At 35.7% G+C, this 18047-nt stretch overlaps 1 protein-coding gene across 3 annotated transcripts in view; it reads left to right on the top strand.

Moving 5' to 3' along the window:
* The first annotated feature begins 634 nt into the window (after positions 1 to 634).
* LOC117216619 (potassium voltage-gated channel subfamily H member 8) overlaps positions 635 to 18047 on the top strand; it is a 30275-nt gene continuing 12862 nt past the window's right edge. For 2 of the 3 annotated variants that reach the window (XM_033463482.1, XM_033463484.1), the window contains exons 1-3: positions 635 to 873; positions 2743 to 2853; positions 17640 to 17873. In XM_033463482.1, the coding sequence (XP_033319373.1) occupies positions 2778 to 2853; positions 17640 to 17873 (310 nt within the window). In that variant the 5' untranslated portion in view covers positions 635 to 873; positions 2743 to 2777. The remainder of the gene's footprint in view (positions 874 to 2742; positions 2854 to 17639; positions 17874 to 18047) is intronic. The other variant, XM_033463483.1, reaches the window with a different exon arrangement.

Here is an 18047-nt window from a genome sequence, read left to right as displayed (position 1 = left end):
CCAGGCCGTGTTTCTATCGTTTAACCGTTACGATCTTCGAGTTTCTACGTCTCACTTTCGTTTCTACCAAAGAAAGGACTTCTAAGAAAATCCTTAACATAATATTGAAACGAGAGATCGCGCAATGACGATTCTACCGATAGGAAAGTACGATCCTAAAATGGCTCAAAGAACGCGCGAGGCTTCTTAATTTCTTATTCAATACATCGTAGCCGATAAATCATACCATTAAGTAAGATGTATTTGAGATTTCGAACGCGATCAAAAAGCTCGTATTTACATCAACGATCGTTCGATTGTTTTCTCGAACAGGACACCAGCCATCAATCATGCTGCCTGAGATAATCATCAAAGACTGTGCAACCAACATGTTTGATCCTCGGTTGAAATCTTGACCCTGTTTTATGGCTCGCGGTACACACGCGTTTGGAAACGATCAACGCGCGTGCGTGTGCAGGTTACACAGTTTCGCATTAGTGTACTTATCAGAGTACACGTACGAACCTGCTTACATGTACAGAGTGGAATAAGTGTATGGGTGTATACCTTCAACGGTTTACCACATGTTGCGCTTAGGTGCGCGGAGCGCAAGTCAGCCAGGAGCCCGGGCCATCAGGATAGAGAGAATTTCTCCCCTCGGCTCGGTCAGTTATGCGAGTACCAGCAAACGTTCCGCGTGTTTCCCGATTTCTTCTGTAATGTCGCGATAAAGCCTCGAATCAGTCGTAACGGGACGAATACGTGATTCTCCTGGAACGTGTTCAGTGCACATTAGTGGGACACCTAAAGCAGAGGATACAAAAATAGGTGTAGTGTTTACGATACAATGCCTAATATGTTCTGCCACTGAGGTAGAACTTTTTTCTCGATAAGGTCTGTATCTGTCACTGATTCTACTTGCTAATTTCAATACTCGACTATTTGCATGCAAATTGAACAACAAGATGCAATCTTTTCCGCATACATAAACGTCATTTTAAACGAATCACTGCTTACCCTAGATTCCTTTGTCATAATTCTATAAGACCGTGTTTTGTGTCTAAAGACTAAAATAAGCTTCGTAAAACTGTACCTAGTAGCTTGAAAATGTTGAAACGATGGCAGTGTTGTTCGATCTATTAGGTAGCAATCGGTAGATACGTGTCGTAACCGATGTAAACGGTGATACTTGAACAAAGGATCCCTAGAAAGTAGATATTTTTTAGAATGTTTCGAATCAATTCTTTTAAAACATTACGCTCAATTTTTTTGTAATGAAGTGAGTGTCTGAACAGAGTCGTTTGGCAAATAATTCTATTTTGCACAAGAGGATAAACACGTAATGAATATATCCTATACCGCATCCTCTTCTCACACCTGTTACATTGCCCGAATCGCTATACGGATATATAGATTTGCTTTATAAATCAATCACACCTGTTTTGCGAATAAATGAAATGCTAGCGTTCCATCTTTTTTTTAATTTTCTCGCAAAAAGAAGCAAATAAATTAAATCGCACGTTAATCTTTAGACGGGTTATTTTATACAAAGCCGTAGGTTAATTGCACTTGCTGGCAAGCAAGTCAAAATGAATGTTTCCACGCTGAATAATGACAAAAAGCGCAGAAACGAGCATTAATGCTTAATTGGTTTGCTATGCGTTTTTAATATAATTCATATATATATATATATCTCGTGTTTCATTTTAATTCTTCATTCGCGAATCATATTATTGTTTATTTACAAATAAATAACTCGCCATTAAAAATTGACATCCCCTCTCCTTTTGATTTATCCTCGTTGAATGGAATGAACATTATTTCTAGCGTTCTCAGAAATAATCGAAGAGTTATATCGAACCTGTAATCAAATTTTAACTCAGTATGTAGAATATGTTTCGATGGTAGCCGCGTTTAAGATACAATGTTATGATACGGTGACATGGTATCGCGATAATGTAAATACGAGATTCCCCGTAAACTACATTACTATAATTATAAATTAACGACCCGTATCCATGGATAATTCGAATGAAAGAAAAGTACAACTTCAGTTGGATTAATTCCAGAAATCACAAATACCATTGAAGAACGTGAGTAACAATAGAACTGTCCAATAATGAAAAGCTATGAATATCACCGACTTCCACGCTTTTCAACGAGATCCCTGTTGCTGCAAATGCATTTCTGCGTCTACTCATAAAATTACACGAACGAGGAACGTGTGTGGAATTTCCTGTCAAAAAATATACGACTATTTCACGGCTTTCAAAAACATAATTTGCGCGTATATATCTGAAACGAAAGAAAAGATTAAAGTCACGCTGAAAAGAACCACAGAGAATCGCAAAGATCGACGTGTAAAAATAGAATAAGAAAAAGATCGAAGTACATATTCTGTACAAGCTGTGTGGCCGCTTTCGGAACGTGTTAAATTAAAACTCTTGTCTAAAAATAACTTCATTCTAGTTTGCTTAAACCGCAATCATCTATCACTGCAACTACCGCACTACACGCAATCCTTTATTTTCATTGGACCACTGACCTACCTATCGAAGACTCAGACCTTTTTTCCTCATGCATATATTCCTAAGCTTTAGGCACGCTTATGCATAAAGCACAAACGATCTCAAGCTTTATATCCGAATATGCGCATTTACATTTTACGTATGTATAAGTGTGTGCATACATGTCGAGCGCATAATTGGTGCAAGAATATCGCATGACTTGGACTGAAACAAAATTCTCTTCGCTATTTTACAGATTCGAGCGCCTGACAGCGCGGCGGGGCGGCCCCAATGCCGGTCAGGAAGGGCCTCCTCGCCCCACAAAATACTTTCTTAGATACTATCGCCACTCGTTTCGATGGAACCCGTAAGTATATTCAACAAAATCATCTGATCAAATCAGCTTATTCAATTATTTAGAAAATAGACGAATTGAAAAGCTTCAGTTACTCGTACACGAGTTATGCAAGTTGTCAGTGTTAATAGACGTGTTTGCTTCTTGATAAACGTAACGAGTTTAATTGAAAAGTAAATTTCAGAAATCACAAGTTACGCGATTATGCCATTTCACAAAAAAGATTATGAAATTTCAGAGAGATGTAACTTAACGCCGTTTACTTATTCATCCGTATCTCGCACGCAATCGAACTAATATCATTAGCGGAATTTTACAAGTCACGAATCACGAGCATTAATTAACTGTATATAATTCTGTAAACAAAACAAAAGATAAAAATCTGATTATAAAGTTTCATACGAAACATATCTTAGATCCACGTTTATGATATCACGTAGTCCAAATACCGACGCATGGTAGTGTATATAGAAAATATCTATATTAAAAGTATGAAGATATGTCTCGGACAAGATGGATTGACCCGAGCATAGCTGCAGGAAAATATTATATAATAGAATTCCAATCACGTAACAGAAGCACATACACATAAGCTTTTTAGGGGTGCAGAGGAACGAACGTAACATCGTACCATTCGATTAGGCTCAATCCTAACGCTCCAAGGCGACCCTCGTTTACGCGTCGTTGGATTAAAACGAAACGATTTGTCAATATAAAAAGTCTTGAGCGGGTCTGGTGGTTTGCGAAAAGGAACGCAACGCGTGATCGATTACCTGTGTACTGTCATTCGATCAGACATGTATATATATACACATATCTATCTTTCATCGAGACGTTTCGTTTGAAGAAAGAATTTGAAATTTAAAACAATGTCGAACTATATCTGGTTATATAAAGTTTCATAGGTTACAACGTGTTTGCCTTTGTCTTATCGCTTCCGCTTTCCGACACGGTGTTTAATAAGTTCAGACTATCGGCACGTGTCGCTATTTACCAAACGCTCGATCAAGCTGCAAATTAATACAGAAGAGTCTCTCGGCACATATTTGCCGCGCCTATTGACGTTGTCGTCGTTAATTCGTATATCGATATTATGCCTAGCAATGTTAATGACGCGCGAAACCGAATTGTCTCTGGTGTATCGGAGCCCTTGTAAACTTTCATCGTGATAACCGTCACGTGAGAGTGCGCACAGTTTGACAGCAATTCGCAAAATAGTAGAAAGAAGGAATCGAACGAGATCATCTTTCGTAACATTGGCTATTCCGTAGCTTCCCCTGAGACACCAACTTGATTATCTTCGACCTCTCCCTTTGTCGTATAAAGATAAAGTTCTTGGATATAAGAGAAAAGTAATCTAAACTGAACGTGTCGTCAGTGCCTTGACGCGATCCCTTGTCTTTAACTTCCGACTTTCGATAAAACAAACGAGTGCTTACGAGTCGCTTGCGACAGAGTGGTAGACCAATAAGGATTAAAAGCTACGCGTTTACGGTTGCTGTTATTAAAAAACACGTGGACGATTAGCGTGGTGAAAAGAGCCGCGTACGCTGAATTTGACGCACGATCGCATATTTGAACAATAGCATCCTGCAATCTTCTGGAACGAGTTTCGCATTTAAGATCAATCGCTTAGGCTCCCTAGAGGCATTTCTTGGGAAAAGATTCGTGCAATGGATACGAAATTAGAAGCCCGCCGATATACTGATAGAAACTTCGGGCCTACGAGCCAAGGAAAACTAATTACGAGAAAGGAGCTACGAATCGTCGTCATCATCTTCGTAAGAGAATTACAGGAAAGTTACGTCCTAGGAAAGTAATGGAATCGCATCTTTTCCCTCTTTCGAGATGCTGACGAAATTGCATTTCTATCTATCTAACTAATCCTCGGCGGTGCAGTTTGATTTAATTGAGGGGTTTAAATCGGCGACATTTACTTTCGACCAGATAGTGTACATATTACATACACGTATTTGCATAAGCCGTTATTTCCAAGTCTTAAAACGTGCCCCACTCTTCCATACATCGCAACACTTGCGTAATATTGTACTAGCATCTGCGTAAGAATTAATTTTACGGTAACACACAGTCCCTAGGTCTAAGACGATTAAAACTACTTAACGTATTAAAACAGGAAACTCCATTTTCATTCTGGCACTTGTGAACCATAAGTTGGAGCCGTGGATGTTCATACACTCGTGGAAAATTTTAAAGTGTAGATACATATAATATAGGTATAAAAATTAGATCCGTATAATATGCATATGATATACAGAAAAAATGAGTAATATTTAAAACAGCTGCGAGTACGAAACGTTCAGCATAGAAACAAAGTTTCTTACGTTATTTTAACCCGTTCGTTTCAGTGTGTTTAATACAGCTTTTTCGAATAAAATGATCCTACAAACTCACATTCAGAAAAAGGGGATATATCTCGTTTTGCGCTTAACACGACACACAGTGGTGAGAATTTGTATAAAACTCCACGGTAAGAGGAATAAAAGCAGGTAGTGTAAGTAGGTAGTTTTTCAATTTGTACAATATTACCAGGATATTTCCCATTCCATGTTTTCCGTAATGAAAATCCATCTTCGAGATAAATTCGATCTGCTCGATCACGCGCCAAACTATGTTTGCGTTAGTTCAAATAACTTAGAGTACCGATCAAGCATCGGGCACTTGCTTGTTTACCACACTTGCGAGGCGATCGTGTCGTTATAGTGCGATGCTTCGTCGCTTCAAGAGGATACGACGACCCTAGAATTATGCTATTACGCTCGATCTTGGTGTTCCATCAAATACTACAGTTTCTCTACAAACTCGATTTCTCGCCAGAAAACGCAAACAGTCTGTGTTCGCTTCTTCGTGAAATAATTAGTAGAAATAATAGCATCGTTAAGACCGAAACACTTAACGACGTAATAGTATCTGTCATTCAACTTGGTCCGAAAAAATATCTTGGTATTACGTAAATGAAGTCTGACTTTAAAGATTTAGGACAGTTATTATATCAACTTGGAAAAATTATAAATTAACGATCTTTTAAATTATAATGGCATGCCCATTTAACTTGATACTTGGTGCAACGAAGAAAGCAGTTAATTAAAATATTATTTTTTACTTTAATTTTAACTTAAATTTACTAGAAAATTCATGTAATTCAAGGATCATAATTAACGTGAAATAGGTATCGAAGTTTTATTAAAAATAAAAAATAAAATATTTTTAAAGGAGAGCGCGCATGCCGAACATTTAAAAGAATAAATTTTTCACGGATATTACAGATTGATCCGAAGGATTTCAATCAGGTGAGAGATCGGTGAAAAAGAAAATGCGTTTGGATGGAAGTTCGTGACATTCCCATTGTGAACACGTTGATTTCGACGGGAGAAAAGGGAAATAATTGCTCGTTAACGACATTCGAAGTACCTATTCGAGGATATTTTTGGCACTCTCTTTCTTTCTCCGAGCGTGTTTGGCGCATCGCCAACTGGGGTAAAGGATGGTTGACGACTGTTCAAACACTCGTTTGTCTTTGCTGACCAAGACTCATGGAGGACCGATCGGAATATTCGTTTTAGCAAAGATTTTTTCACGTCTATCTGCATCTTTTTTTTATCGATTCAAAAGAACTACTTCAGCGAAAAAATTTCACCTTATACAAGAGGTAACGGAAAATATCGCGTTATCGAGTACGTTCATTTGTCGTTATGTATAAACGTATGTATATGTTGTATCAATTCAAAAACCAGCAAATCTATCCAGTTTAACGACCGTGTATATTCGTATACGCACCAATAGCCAACCGTAGAAGCCTTTGAAAAGGTTTTCGGTAAAAAATTGAACTTTGATCTTTTGTATATGCAAATGCTCCGATACGAAGTATATAGTTATTTCATTTTATTTTTTATTCAAACTTAAAATAATTTTCAACAGCGACGATGTATAGGGAAACTTTCATGCAAGTTCAAGTATAGCGAACTCCGTGACAACACGGTGTTCCAACATTCAGTTCGCAAAGATGTACAACCCTCTTGGCCGTGGAATATGAATATCCCCTAGTTTTATTACAGAGTCCGTCGACCCCAGACAGGGCATAGAATATTAATCTAACATCGACGCCGTGAAAATCGACGTTGTTCCCTCCCTTACGTACATACTTGCTTACAATCTGATTCTGATAAATTCAACTAGACGTTCGAACGAAAAAAATATTCGACTTCTTATCTGTTTCTTTCGTTTTCCATTTCCTTCTGTTCATTTTTGTAAATTATATCAAATCAAATTTTATAACACTTCGACAGTAGTTTTGTTGTAATTCTAATCAGAAAGAAACCCTTCTTATCTCTACCTCGAGAATATCCCTTTGCAATATTTCTACAAATACGTTCGTAAATTATATATATATCAATAATTATTCTAATAAATATATAATCCGTAATTCTAGAAAGTATTTCTCGAACCTCAGATGACAAATAGTCTATATAAAATTTTTGTTCGACGATACAATATGTTACAGTATATCTGAAGGATCTGAAGGATTTTGTCCTGAAAATCCCTGCATACAATACACAAGTAACATTGTTGCGCAATTTTGCTAAATTTCCTTGACCCGAAATATATGATATTTCCCTCTTACAAGAAGTATGACGGAAATTAATTTCACTTTCTTCGATGTAGAAAAAGCGCTCTTGTATTTTCGCTTGAAATGAAAGGATGTTTTACATTTTGGAAGAAACGCTTCATACAAGTTACAGAAAAAAAGCTGCTTTGTTTTGCGGAAGAAAATAGCCCATCAAAAACGACCGAGTAACAATAAGTGCTGAGTGGCGAATAAGTGGGAAATAAGGGAGGTCAAAAGAGAGCTCCTCTTTGTACGGATGGCCTATTTATTATCCTAGTGATTATCATCAATCATTTGCTTAATATCATTCCTCGGGAGAAAAAATTGATGATCATCTTGTACCGAAGGAGGAAAACAATTTTATAAGAGACGGCTGGAAACTTGCAAACAGCAATTTTTCCAGTGACGTGTGATTCATCTATTACCTCTGCGTCGCTTTTGCTTCTCCCTCGCAGACCCTCAAGCAAATTTCCAATGCATTCATTATGAAAATTTTTATTAGTTTCGATGCTCCAACTATTCAACTATGGAATTATAATGAAAAATACTTGTTACTTAATCTTCGCAACTCGTACAAAGTGAATCCCATCAACGATAATTAATCAGGAAAAAAGAGTTCAATTAATAACTGTTCTTGCATCGTAAGGGTATCAAAACGTGCAATATTCCTACAAAAAGGAAGAAATGGAAAATGTATGGAAAAAAATACATATATGTATCTCTTTTTTTTAACGATTTGGTTCGTAACACGCAGCTTAAGGGTTAGTATTTACGAAAATTACCTTTCTCTTCTTCTGTATCGCTACACAACGTTGAAACCCGTTTCTCTGAAGTAGTAACGATCGAGTAAACGCCAGACAGAAAGTAGAAACACGTGACACTGCTTATTTAGCAACGATCTCTAATTACGACAGAAGCATGAAAAACGAATGTAAAAGTTAACAAGAAGAGCGTACAAAAGTACGAAGGAATTAAAAACGTAACTTCATTCAATATTTCTGACAGTTTCGAAATTCTATGTGAACGCTACTTCTCGACCGGTATACGAATATTTCAAACCACTATACATACCTGTCACGACATTTATACGCGCGTATAACAGCGACACAACTTGCATACACTTTCATCGAATTCGAAACTGCATATCACAGTATGACCTCAAAACATTCCACTAATAGTCAGATTCTTCACAGATAAATGCGTCAAATGACAAGCGTTTCCAACAGACTTTTGTATCTATTATACATATATATATATGGTGTTTGTAATAAAAATACTACTACTGCTACTAATGAAGTAACATTCTTATAGTTAAGAGGCTTAAGAATTCTTAAAAAAAAAAAAGAAAAGTAAATATAATTGTGAGTTAAAAAAATGTTAAACACCTAACACGTTATGTAAGTAACAAGTTATGTACATTTCGGTAAAATTTTATTTTGTAATTTCTTGCTGCTTCTTTTTACGCGTAATAATATTATTTATTAATTTATTAATTGTCGAAATTTCTATCGAAATTCAAACAATTGAAAACCTCGTGGCAAATACATTTCCGGGGCTAATGTTTTTGTTACGATACGAGCCTCTCAAAAGCTCTCAATTGCTATCGATTTGGCAGCTTGTACAGGGGCGCGTAATTCCTCTACGTACTAAGAATTAATTGCAATGTAGCGTGGGGCTATGGTAAATTTCACAAGCTTCGCAAGTGGATAAGCATGTAACTTGTCTAGCAACTGTGTTCAAAGTTAGGATTGATACGGAATATTGGGTAAATGAGAATTCGTACGGATACGTAAGTCTAAAGGCGAATCAACTTCTGAAGACAAAACTAGCTAGAATCTCGTGCAAATATATATAGTGTGAATGTATCCTAACATAAATTACAAGCGACGTGTGAGTAAATATTGTAGTCCATCTTTAACTTGTAGGTTACGCTAACTGCGTGATATTCTTGCCGCGAGGGAAATTTAGGAACTTTCATGAAAGAAGCCTACGGATCCATGCTAAACGTACATTTAAATGCTCGGCATATTTTCAAATGAAATAGTCGAATTGTTATGAAATTTTCGTTTATTTTGTAAAGCTTTCAGACCTAACAATGACATATCCTTTTCGTTTTTCGATATTCCTTTCTATCAATAAGGTGACATTAAGAAATAAAAAAAAAATTCAGTTATTGATCGGCGCGGCGATACCTAATGATTGTACAATATCAATGACACTTATCTTATCGTGACACTCAACATTGCGAGTAAAAGTAACGACGCAGGGCGTTTCCCAGAAAGACACATACATTTATCGATTTAAGTTATAGTCTTTGCTCAATGAAAGTATATCTAACCGCATAAGTGGTTCGAACAGGAATAAATCGTTTATGGTTTACGCCGTTTATGGTAATAAAACGATATTGCATAGAAAATGAGACAACTAAGAGGCAATTACAGAACATTGTTTCTCCAAATGTGCCACGGTTTATGAGCAACGAGGAAATCGTCAATTATCGTTTCATTTCTTCCATAAAACGCATTCATCGTTCAATAAATGAAAATCCTTTCAGGATAGTCTTAAATGAAAAGACGGTGGGCAAATTTTTTCAAAAGGTATATGGTTAAGCTACTCGATAGGAAAGCTTAATCGCTTCATATTCCGGCCCGAGAAAGGTATTCTAAAGCAAAGGGAGACCTAACTTGTGGGGTAAGAGAAAATATAGCAGACACCATCGAGTGAATAGAAATCACCCTTTATTTCAAATGGTGTTTCAAAGAAAATTTCACTGTTACTTTCCTTTCTCTGTTTTAACTACATAGCTTTGTTAATAAAGAATAATGTTTTTAAATGATATATAGTAACGAGCATACAGAAGTCTGGCAAAAGTACTTTGAACGCTCAAGATGGAAAACTTTTCTGAATATATTATGTATGTTATACAAAACTTTTAGAAATTTCATTAACACTGTAATTATATACGACTAGCGATATTATAAAATTTCTATATTACATTATAAAACTTAAAACCAATCTAAAAATGAAAGTTTCACTTTAATGAAAGTTAAGTTTAGCGATCCCACTAAATGTCGTTACTTTTAATACAAAGGGTAATTAACTGTATAAGTAATTTCGCCATTTCAAACTCTATCTAACCTAATTCGTAATTATTACTGGAAATAAATATTCGAACGTCGTTCTACATTTATTCTCTTCGAAGCAGAGGAAATGTATTTTTAAATCTCATACTAGAGAAAAGAAACGAAAATAAAACCTTTTACGATATAGTTAGCTAAATGCTTATATGTTCACCGGTCTATACTCGAAGTAAGACGAAGTAAGTGAAATTTTATTAAATTATAAAGTGAAGATGATATTTGAAATCTCATCCAGTTGCTGTTTCCACGGGACATACTTATACAAAGGCAAGTATTGGAAAAGATACGTCTCGTAAGTGGGCCAGTTCTTTGCGTCTAAGGGCAATTGGTTTCTGGACTATATTGGACTTTTGTGTTTCCATATTCCGAGGGAAAGTTGCCTACCCCTGGAGAGACTTTTGCGAAATGAACCAATTTAAAGCACGGAACAAGAATCTAACCATTCCATTTGCTTCACAATTCCACGTATTCGAAATTTTGTAGAAATCTGATTAAGGGGAGCGGTACACTACGACCTTAGTGGAAATTGCTAAGTTATCATCGTCAGCGACCTCAATCATGGGTGATAAAGTTCCACTGGTAATGAGACTCTCGGCCTTCCTCGTTAAATCGCATCGAAGAACGAAGAGTATAAATATGAAATGTCGTTTCTAGTCGTGCAAATGTTTTCGACAAATTTCCAGTATAGATCATCTATAGAGAACAACAGATAAAAAGTTCCTTGTATTATTTATAAGATCCCTATGCTATATATATACATGATCCTGAAACAGAAGCACCCACTATGAAAAAAACGAAACGTAACACGAAGATTTTTCTTAGATACAGAGAAGATGTGACTCATCTTACAATGGAGGTCGACCTTTGTCACAATCCTTTCAAGAATATTACGTCCGTAACAATACTTGCAATTTTACGTGATTACAAAATGTAACTGATCTCGTTCAAAAACAAATTAAAACTCTCCTTTCCTCTTCGAGAAGAAAAAATAATTCATGTTGAATCTTTAAATACAAAGTTGGATTAATTGATCGTGTTTCGATGATTCGAACTGCCGGCATCGATAATACACGGCGGGTTTATTCGATTAAAGTGAAAATAATGTTAGTTTTATGGATATAAAAGTGAAATAATTTACCACGACGTAATTATTTTATTTAATCCAATTCGATACTTATTACGTTGTACGATTGTATCCACCATCTTCGAAGTTTTTCCGTATCGGAGAAGGAAATCGACATTGCTTCCATACCGCCAATTCGATATAAACGACTACTTTTTCCACGGGGAACTCTTAACTGTATCGAAAACGAGTCGATATAATTTACTGCTAGATTTTCTCTACCTTGCCCGATCCGCACCGTAATTTCAAGTTTGATTGAACCACTTTCTTGTATTTTCTACAATTAATGTCGTATCGGAATTGTATTGGATTCATCCGTTAAACGTTCAACTGCTACGGTCTTACCTGTTTTATTACGAAGAAACAGTCCCATCGAAAATGTTACACGAGCTGTAATCCATTAAGACTAAAAATGAAAAAGTGATGATACTCGGAGAAACGTATGAAACGCAAGTTTCCCCTTTATTTGCAAATACTTTGACAGAGTCCATGATACGTGATATAAAGCATAAGGTCGACATGTTTGAATAATGCCATTTAATCCGCAATGGCCACGATATCGTCATAGTTAAACATAAATGTGAAATTTTCATTACCACGCGAACATGATACGTTCGACACGTTCCTAAATTTACAATAAAGTATCACGTTTTCTTAATCCCTTTGTGAACTCAATCTGTTTGTTTTACGAATGAATTTTTATTAAAAGGTTAATTAAAAGGTTACGCTTTAGCTCTTGATGCGATCCTTTGAATATATATGTAAAAGTATATAAAATATCCAAGATACAAAACCCTCTATAATATTTAACAGATAATTCCATTCCTTTAATTATAGATATTTATAAATATTTCAATTTGCACTCCACTTATGAGGTCTGCAGCAAAATTAACATTCAGCGTCATCAATTCGTGCGTTTCTCTCATGAGGCGTCACCTTGATGTGTAGTGTCGGATTGTGTTGTTTATCTTTGTAGGAAAATTAATTCCTAAAAAAATTAATCTTTCTATCGATTCACTATAATATTAATTATCCAAACGAACAATTGTGTTCAATTTGTTCCTTCCTCAAAATACCTGTTCTTTTTTTATATAAAAGTCAATAATAATATGCAATTTAGTTGACTTCAAAATACGGCATTTTCATATGTCGATATGAGATACATCATAAACGTAGATTGCAATAAAATTGAATGTACAATACAATATATCTATCTTTCATACTTTTCTTCGTTTCTACCATCATCACCTTTACTTCATTCCACTTCTCTGCAAAAACTATACAGGAATCGGTATTGTCGACGCATCCAATTGTTTGTCAGGAATTTCGCGCATTTTTAATTATTCAAACAATGTGCGCTATATTTTAAAATCGTACGAATAATTATGGCAGACCACCCTTAATAATAAGGGCAGGATAGATTATAAATATAAAACGAGGAGAGTTAAAATTAAGATCTAAAAACGTGCATTATATCTACAAGTATAAAATATCCAAATCGTCTTCAAATAACGTAAACGTTAAAAGCATATAGCTGGACGTAACTTTAGCTGAATTAATCACAATAGCTACGGTAACACGTGTGTCGTATCCATTTAATTATTCTGCGGTTACTGGGAAATATGACTAACAACTTACGATGTAGTTATCGCTTTTCAATATGAAAACATGAAAATTTCCATGCTCTCTTTCTCTCTCTCTCTCTTTCTCTCCTTCTCGCTGAATACGCTTGCGGCTTGAAAAATATCCTCTGACCATTTGATTGAGTTTTAAATCACGGTTTTTTATCGATTTATCCTGAAACGCAACGTATCATATCGTTCTTACCGCTTCAAATTTGTGCATTCACGTTCAATGATATTAGGGCGCATAATGGTCGCGTACGAAACACGATAAACGACCTAGATTATGTGGAAAACGACTGGAATTTTAGTTTTACGTAGATAACGGTTCAAAACATAGAGTAAATTTTAACGAAAACGGTTTGCAAGAATTATAGAACAAATGATAATTATACATAATCAACGAGGTTGATAGAAATATGTGGATTTTCTATAGCTGGAAGTTTCAAACGATGCAACGATTTTTTAAAATTTTATGAATCTTCTAACGATTATTCAGGTTCCTAATTGCGCGTAAATGTTCTAATGGCTGTGAAAGGAGGCTGGTATATTGTGCAAAAGTGGCCGGAAAATTATTTATATAAAAAAAGCACATTAGGAAGTTTCTGAAAACAACGCCTGTAACCCTACGGTAAATCTATAGGTACCAGGTGTATTTTCTAATAAACTACTTGAGGTATTATGAAATTTTTATCGATATCGAGAATGTAAAAAGAGCTATCATAATAATCCATTCGAACGTAGCTAATAATAAGAAAAATGATGACTGAAGCTTCTGACATAATGTACTCTTTTTAATTATTTTAACTCGTTCGTTTTTTTACAGTGCTTACTAATTAATCAGTTGAAGATAATACCATATTTAAAGATAACTGACCATTACACGGAAAATTGAAATCCCACTCGGGATAAAACAGCGCTTCCTATTTCATAACGGTTTAATTGCCCCTGAGTACGTGCTTATTTTTTACATTTAATTAACACCCAAGCGTAAGAAATACATAATATGCACCAAATACACGTTCATAATCTCTGGAACCTACATACAGAGAAAACTGGCGATAAACAAACGTTCGAGATATTCGCATAGTCGAATATGACTCTCGCATATTCGACAAAAGCAAGCACAGCCTCTCTCCCTGTTTGTTTTTCTCGATGCAGATTTTCTCCCATGCATAGCTACCATCATAAAATCTATATTTATTTAAAATGCACTTTTCATGGTCTACTGCTATTTTTACCGTGCTCCTTCGTTATTTACGACGTTCGGTTTATTTACTAGGATTACGAGTTTTTCCTCGCACGAATTTAGAAAACTGCAACAAACTCCTATTTACATACGCGTCCTTGTATCGTCATCAAGCAACCTTAAAGACAGCCGTGTCTCTTGTTGCTAGCGATCCGTCAACGTGCGAATTCTCATTCCTTAGAACAAAGAATAGAAAATTTTTCTGGCACTAATTCTATGCTCCATATGTTCCTAAGCGTAAGCAAGACAATCGACTCCATTAGTCTTTGTCAAGATCCGACTGAAACTGTAGCGTGTTACGCTGCTTTTAGCAACTGATGCGATGTGATCGTAAACCCTGTCGTTCTCGTAGCCGACAGTTTGAACGTGTTAGTGTACCTGTGAATAGTACAGTTGGAAATTCGAACGATGATTTCGTATTACGCGTATACGTATGTACATGTTTGTGTACCTGCGTACAGCAGAACTGCAAACTCGAGAGACGATTTCATACATATTTATTAGAAATAAGTAAACATAGCCGAGGAGAAAGACACATGTAATAAGGTCTGTGAAGAACGTCCGTAATTAAAGAGGAACTGCGAATCCGCTGTGTCTCTCGCTTAATTATCCCTCTCATCCTGTCTGCGATCGTAGAAACGTTTGCTTTATACGATACTTCTATATATATCGGATATAATTACAATTTATCATTCCCATGACAAATGCGTAGAAATCCTGACGTTTTCAAAGAAGCATTGGCTCTTTAATCCTATTTTGAATCTTGATCAAACGTACATGTATTTTCTCGAATCAAAATTAGTTTGTAATTACGAATTCTACGAATTGCATTTATTTGCGCGTTTTTAATGCTGAGTTCTATGGTTAAAAAATGTCTTAGGTATAAAAAGTTGCGGACGAATTCAAGAGAATTTAATCTTAATTTTATATGGAAAATTCTCTTAAATCGTTAGAAATCTTTTTATACGGTGAAACGAGAACGACGTTCAGACATGAAAACTCGACTGCAGCAGAATTAAATCCAAACGAAATCAAAGATAAAGAACACGATGCGAATAAGAAAAGATGATAAGCAAATTAAAATAAATTAATATTTAAACTTTACCCCTAAATCATATTTTTATCTTACAACCCTTCGTAACTGAACTCCCTACCGAACATGTGACAATCACTATTTTCCACGCTGTATAAAGGGTGGCTTAATCGTCAATCACCATGATCCGTTAAAAAATTGCGCGAGATTGTTTAGACGTGATCGTTCACCGAAAAAAAAAAGTTTCTGTCCATGCATTTATCTCGAGTAATTCACCAGTATACTTTAATTAAAAATCCAAACTTAAATACACTCGTCGAGGAATTAATGATAATTGCAAGAAGATGAAATTGGACCGAACCCCTTTGATAAACAGACAGTCATTGATTTTATTTTGAAGAAACAAGGAAGCGTCGGGAGTTGAAGTCTCACAAAAGGCTGTGGGAAGATGAAAGTGTTTCAGGGGTGAGCGTAATATTAAAAATAGCACCGTCGTTACCCTGAAAGAAATTATGCGTGACGTCAGTGACGTTGACAAAGCTATTAACCAATGAACCACCATATGATGCAGACGTGCATTGTGTTCACGTAATCATTGAAATCTTGTTTACTTTCCTCAATTTCAATAATTGTATTCCGGAAGAACGTAGTGTGGCGAAAATATTTGAACGATTACGTATCTACACGTGTACTAATATGTGTGCTATATGAAACATTTTGAGACTTCATTAGCATCGTAATCAATTCGTCGTAATTATATCGATAACATTTAAACTCAATCTGAAAATCCACATAGAGATTACGAGATATTTATTGCAAACATATATACGTATCGTGATCTCTACGAAATATATTTACAATAAATATTTTGTAACCTTTGTATACATCTTTGTATTTGTTTGAAACTTTGTCAATGTGATTATGATAATTTCACCTTGTTAAAGTGCAAGTAAAATTTCTAAATGTTTCGTATAACATACGCAATATAGTACTATATAGTACTATAGTAGTAATATAGTACTATAACTTTCGTCGAATTGTTTCCACCAACAAATTCGACGTAAACACACGTATCACTTACTTCTTTGTGCTTATTTAAAGCTAATCGACAGTTCAATCAGACTTCTCTTTTCTTTTTCGATTTTTCTTTTTCAATATGACGAAATTGCGAAATAAAGAGTAATCGAAAAAATAAACGCGATGTATTGAAAGTTAATTGGCAAGATCCATGTTCTCGCTAACGGGAAATAACAACAAACACATACAATAGAGGATACGATATAAATAAGTACAAGTTTTTCTGACAATATAACTGAAATTATTGTTTGCTTGCAAACATATTTTTGCCAGAAGTGCTGCTGTGTATCGCATACTCGTCACCATTTTATGCGAAATATATTCTTGGTCCAAATATCTTGTACCTTTTATTTGCATAAAAGCTTTTGCAGATTCGCGCATTCTGAGATTAAAACTTTTTTTTTTACTAATACCGTGCGCCATTAGTAACAAATGCTCGATTTAATGCTGCGACCCGATAATCCTTGTATTCAAAAAGATAATGTTCACGATCATGGAGAGACCTCTATTTATACGCGTCTTGTGCAACTTCGCCACGGGTAGCGAACGAACTGCGATTTAAAATTGTTTCGGCTCGAACATCGCAAAGTTCGACTACGACAGTCGCATAGATTTATACGTTAATCTGATTAATCTATGACTAATCATTACGTTTAACTAATATTTTCTTTTTTCTTTTTTCGAGCAACCGTTACCCGATTTTCGTCTTCGAATCTCGCTGTAGCAGTAGCAGTAAAATTTATAAAATATTTCTTATGATGCACATGATGTATTCGTAAACGAATACTTTACTGACCTACTGTATACGCTCGACGTATGTAGTTTATAATAAAAACTCGAGAATAAATAGATAGTTATGTCGAAAAGATTAAATAGAAACCACGTTATTGTAGTTGTTTGCTTTAATGGAATATTCGCCTTTGTTCGCAGACAGCAACTTTGTGCTGGGAAATGCACAGGTTCCGTCGCTCTACCCGATCGTTTATTGCTCTGACGGTTTCTGCGAGCTGACAGGATTCGCGCGAGCGCAAATCATGCAAAAGGGTTGCGCTTGCAAGTTTCTCTATGGCCCGGAAACGAAAGAAGAGGAAAGAGCGATGATCGACAAGAGCCTCGAGAGCAAAACAGAGCTGAAGATGGAAGTCGTATTCTATAAAAAGACCGGTAAGCTTCATTCGTTCTTTCTTCCGCGTTAGAAAACGATCCATTTCAATCACAGACATTGGATTTGCCAAGCAAGGAATTGAGCGATTACCAACGTTTAGCAATCTAACATTTGGTTACAGAATGGAGATAACTCTCCTAATTAATGGTAATTCAAATTGATCCCTTAGAAAC

Source organism: Bombus bifarius, unplaced genomic scaffold (assembly GCF_011952205.1).
Source record: "Bombus bifarius isolate JDL3187 unplaced genomic scaffold, Bbif_JDL3187 scf7180000010271, whole genome shotgun sequence".
In the NCBI taxonomy this organism is placed as follows: Eukaryota; Metazoa; Arthropoda; class Insecta; order Hymenoptera; family Apidae; genus Bombus; species Bombus bifarius.
This window is presented reverse-complemented; position numbering and strand designations above follow the sequence as displayed.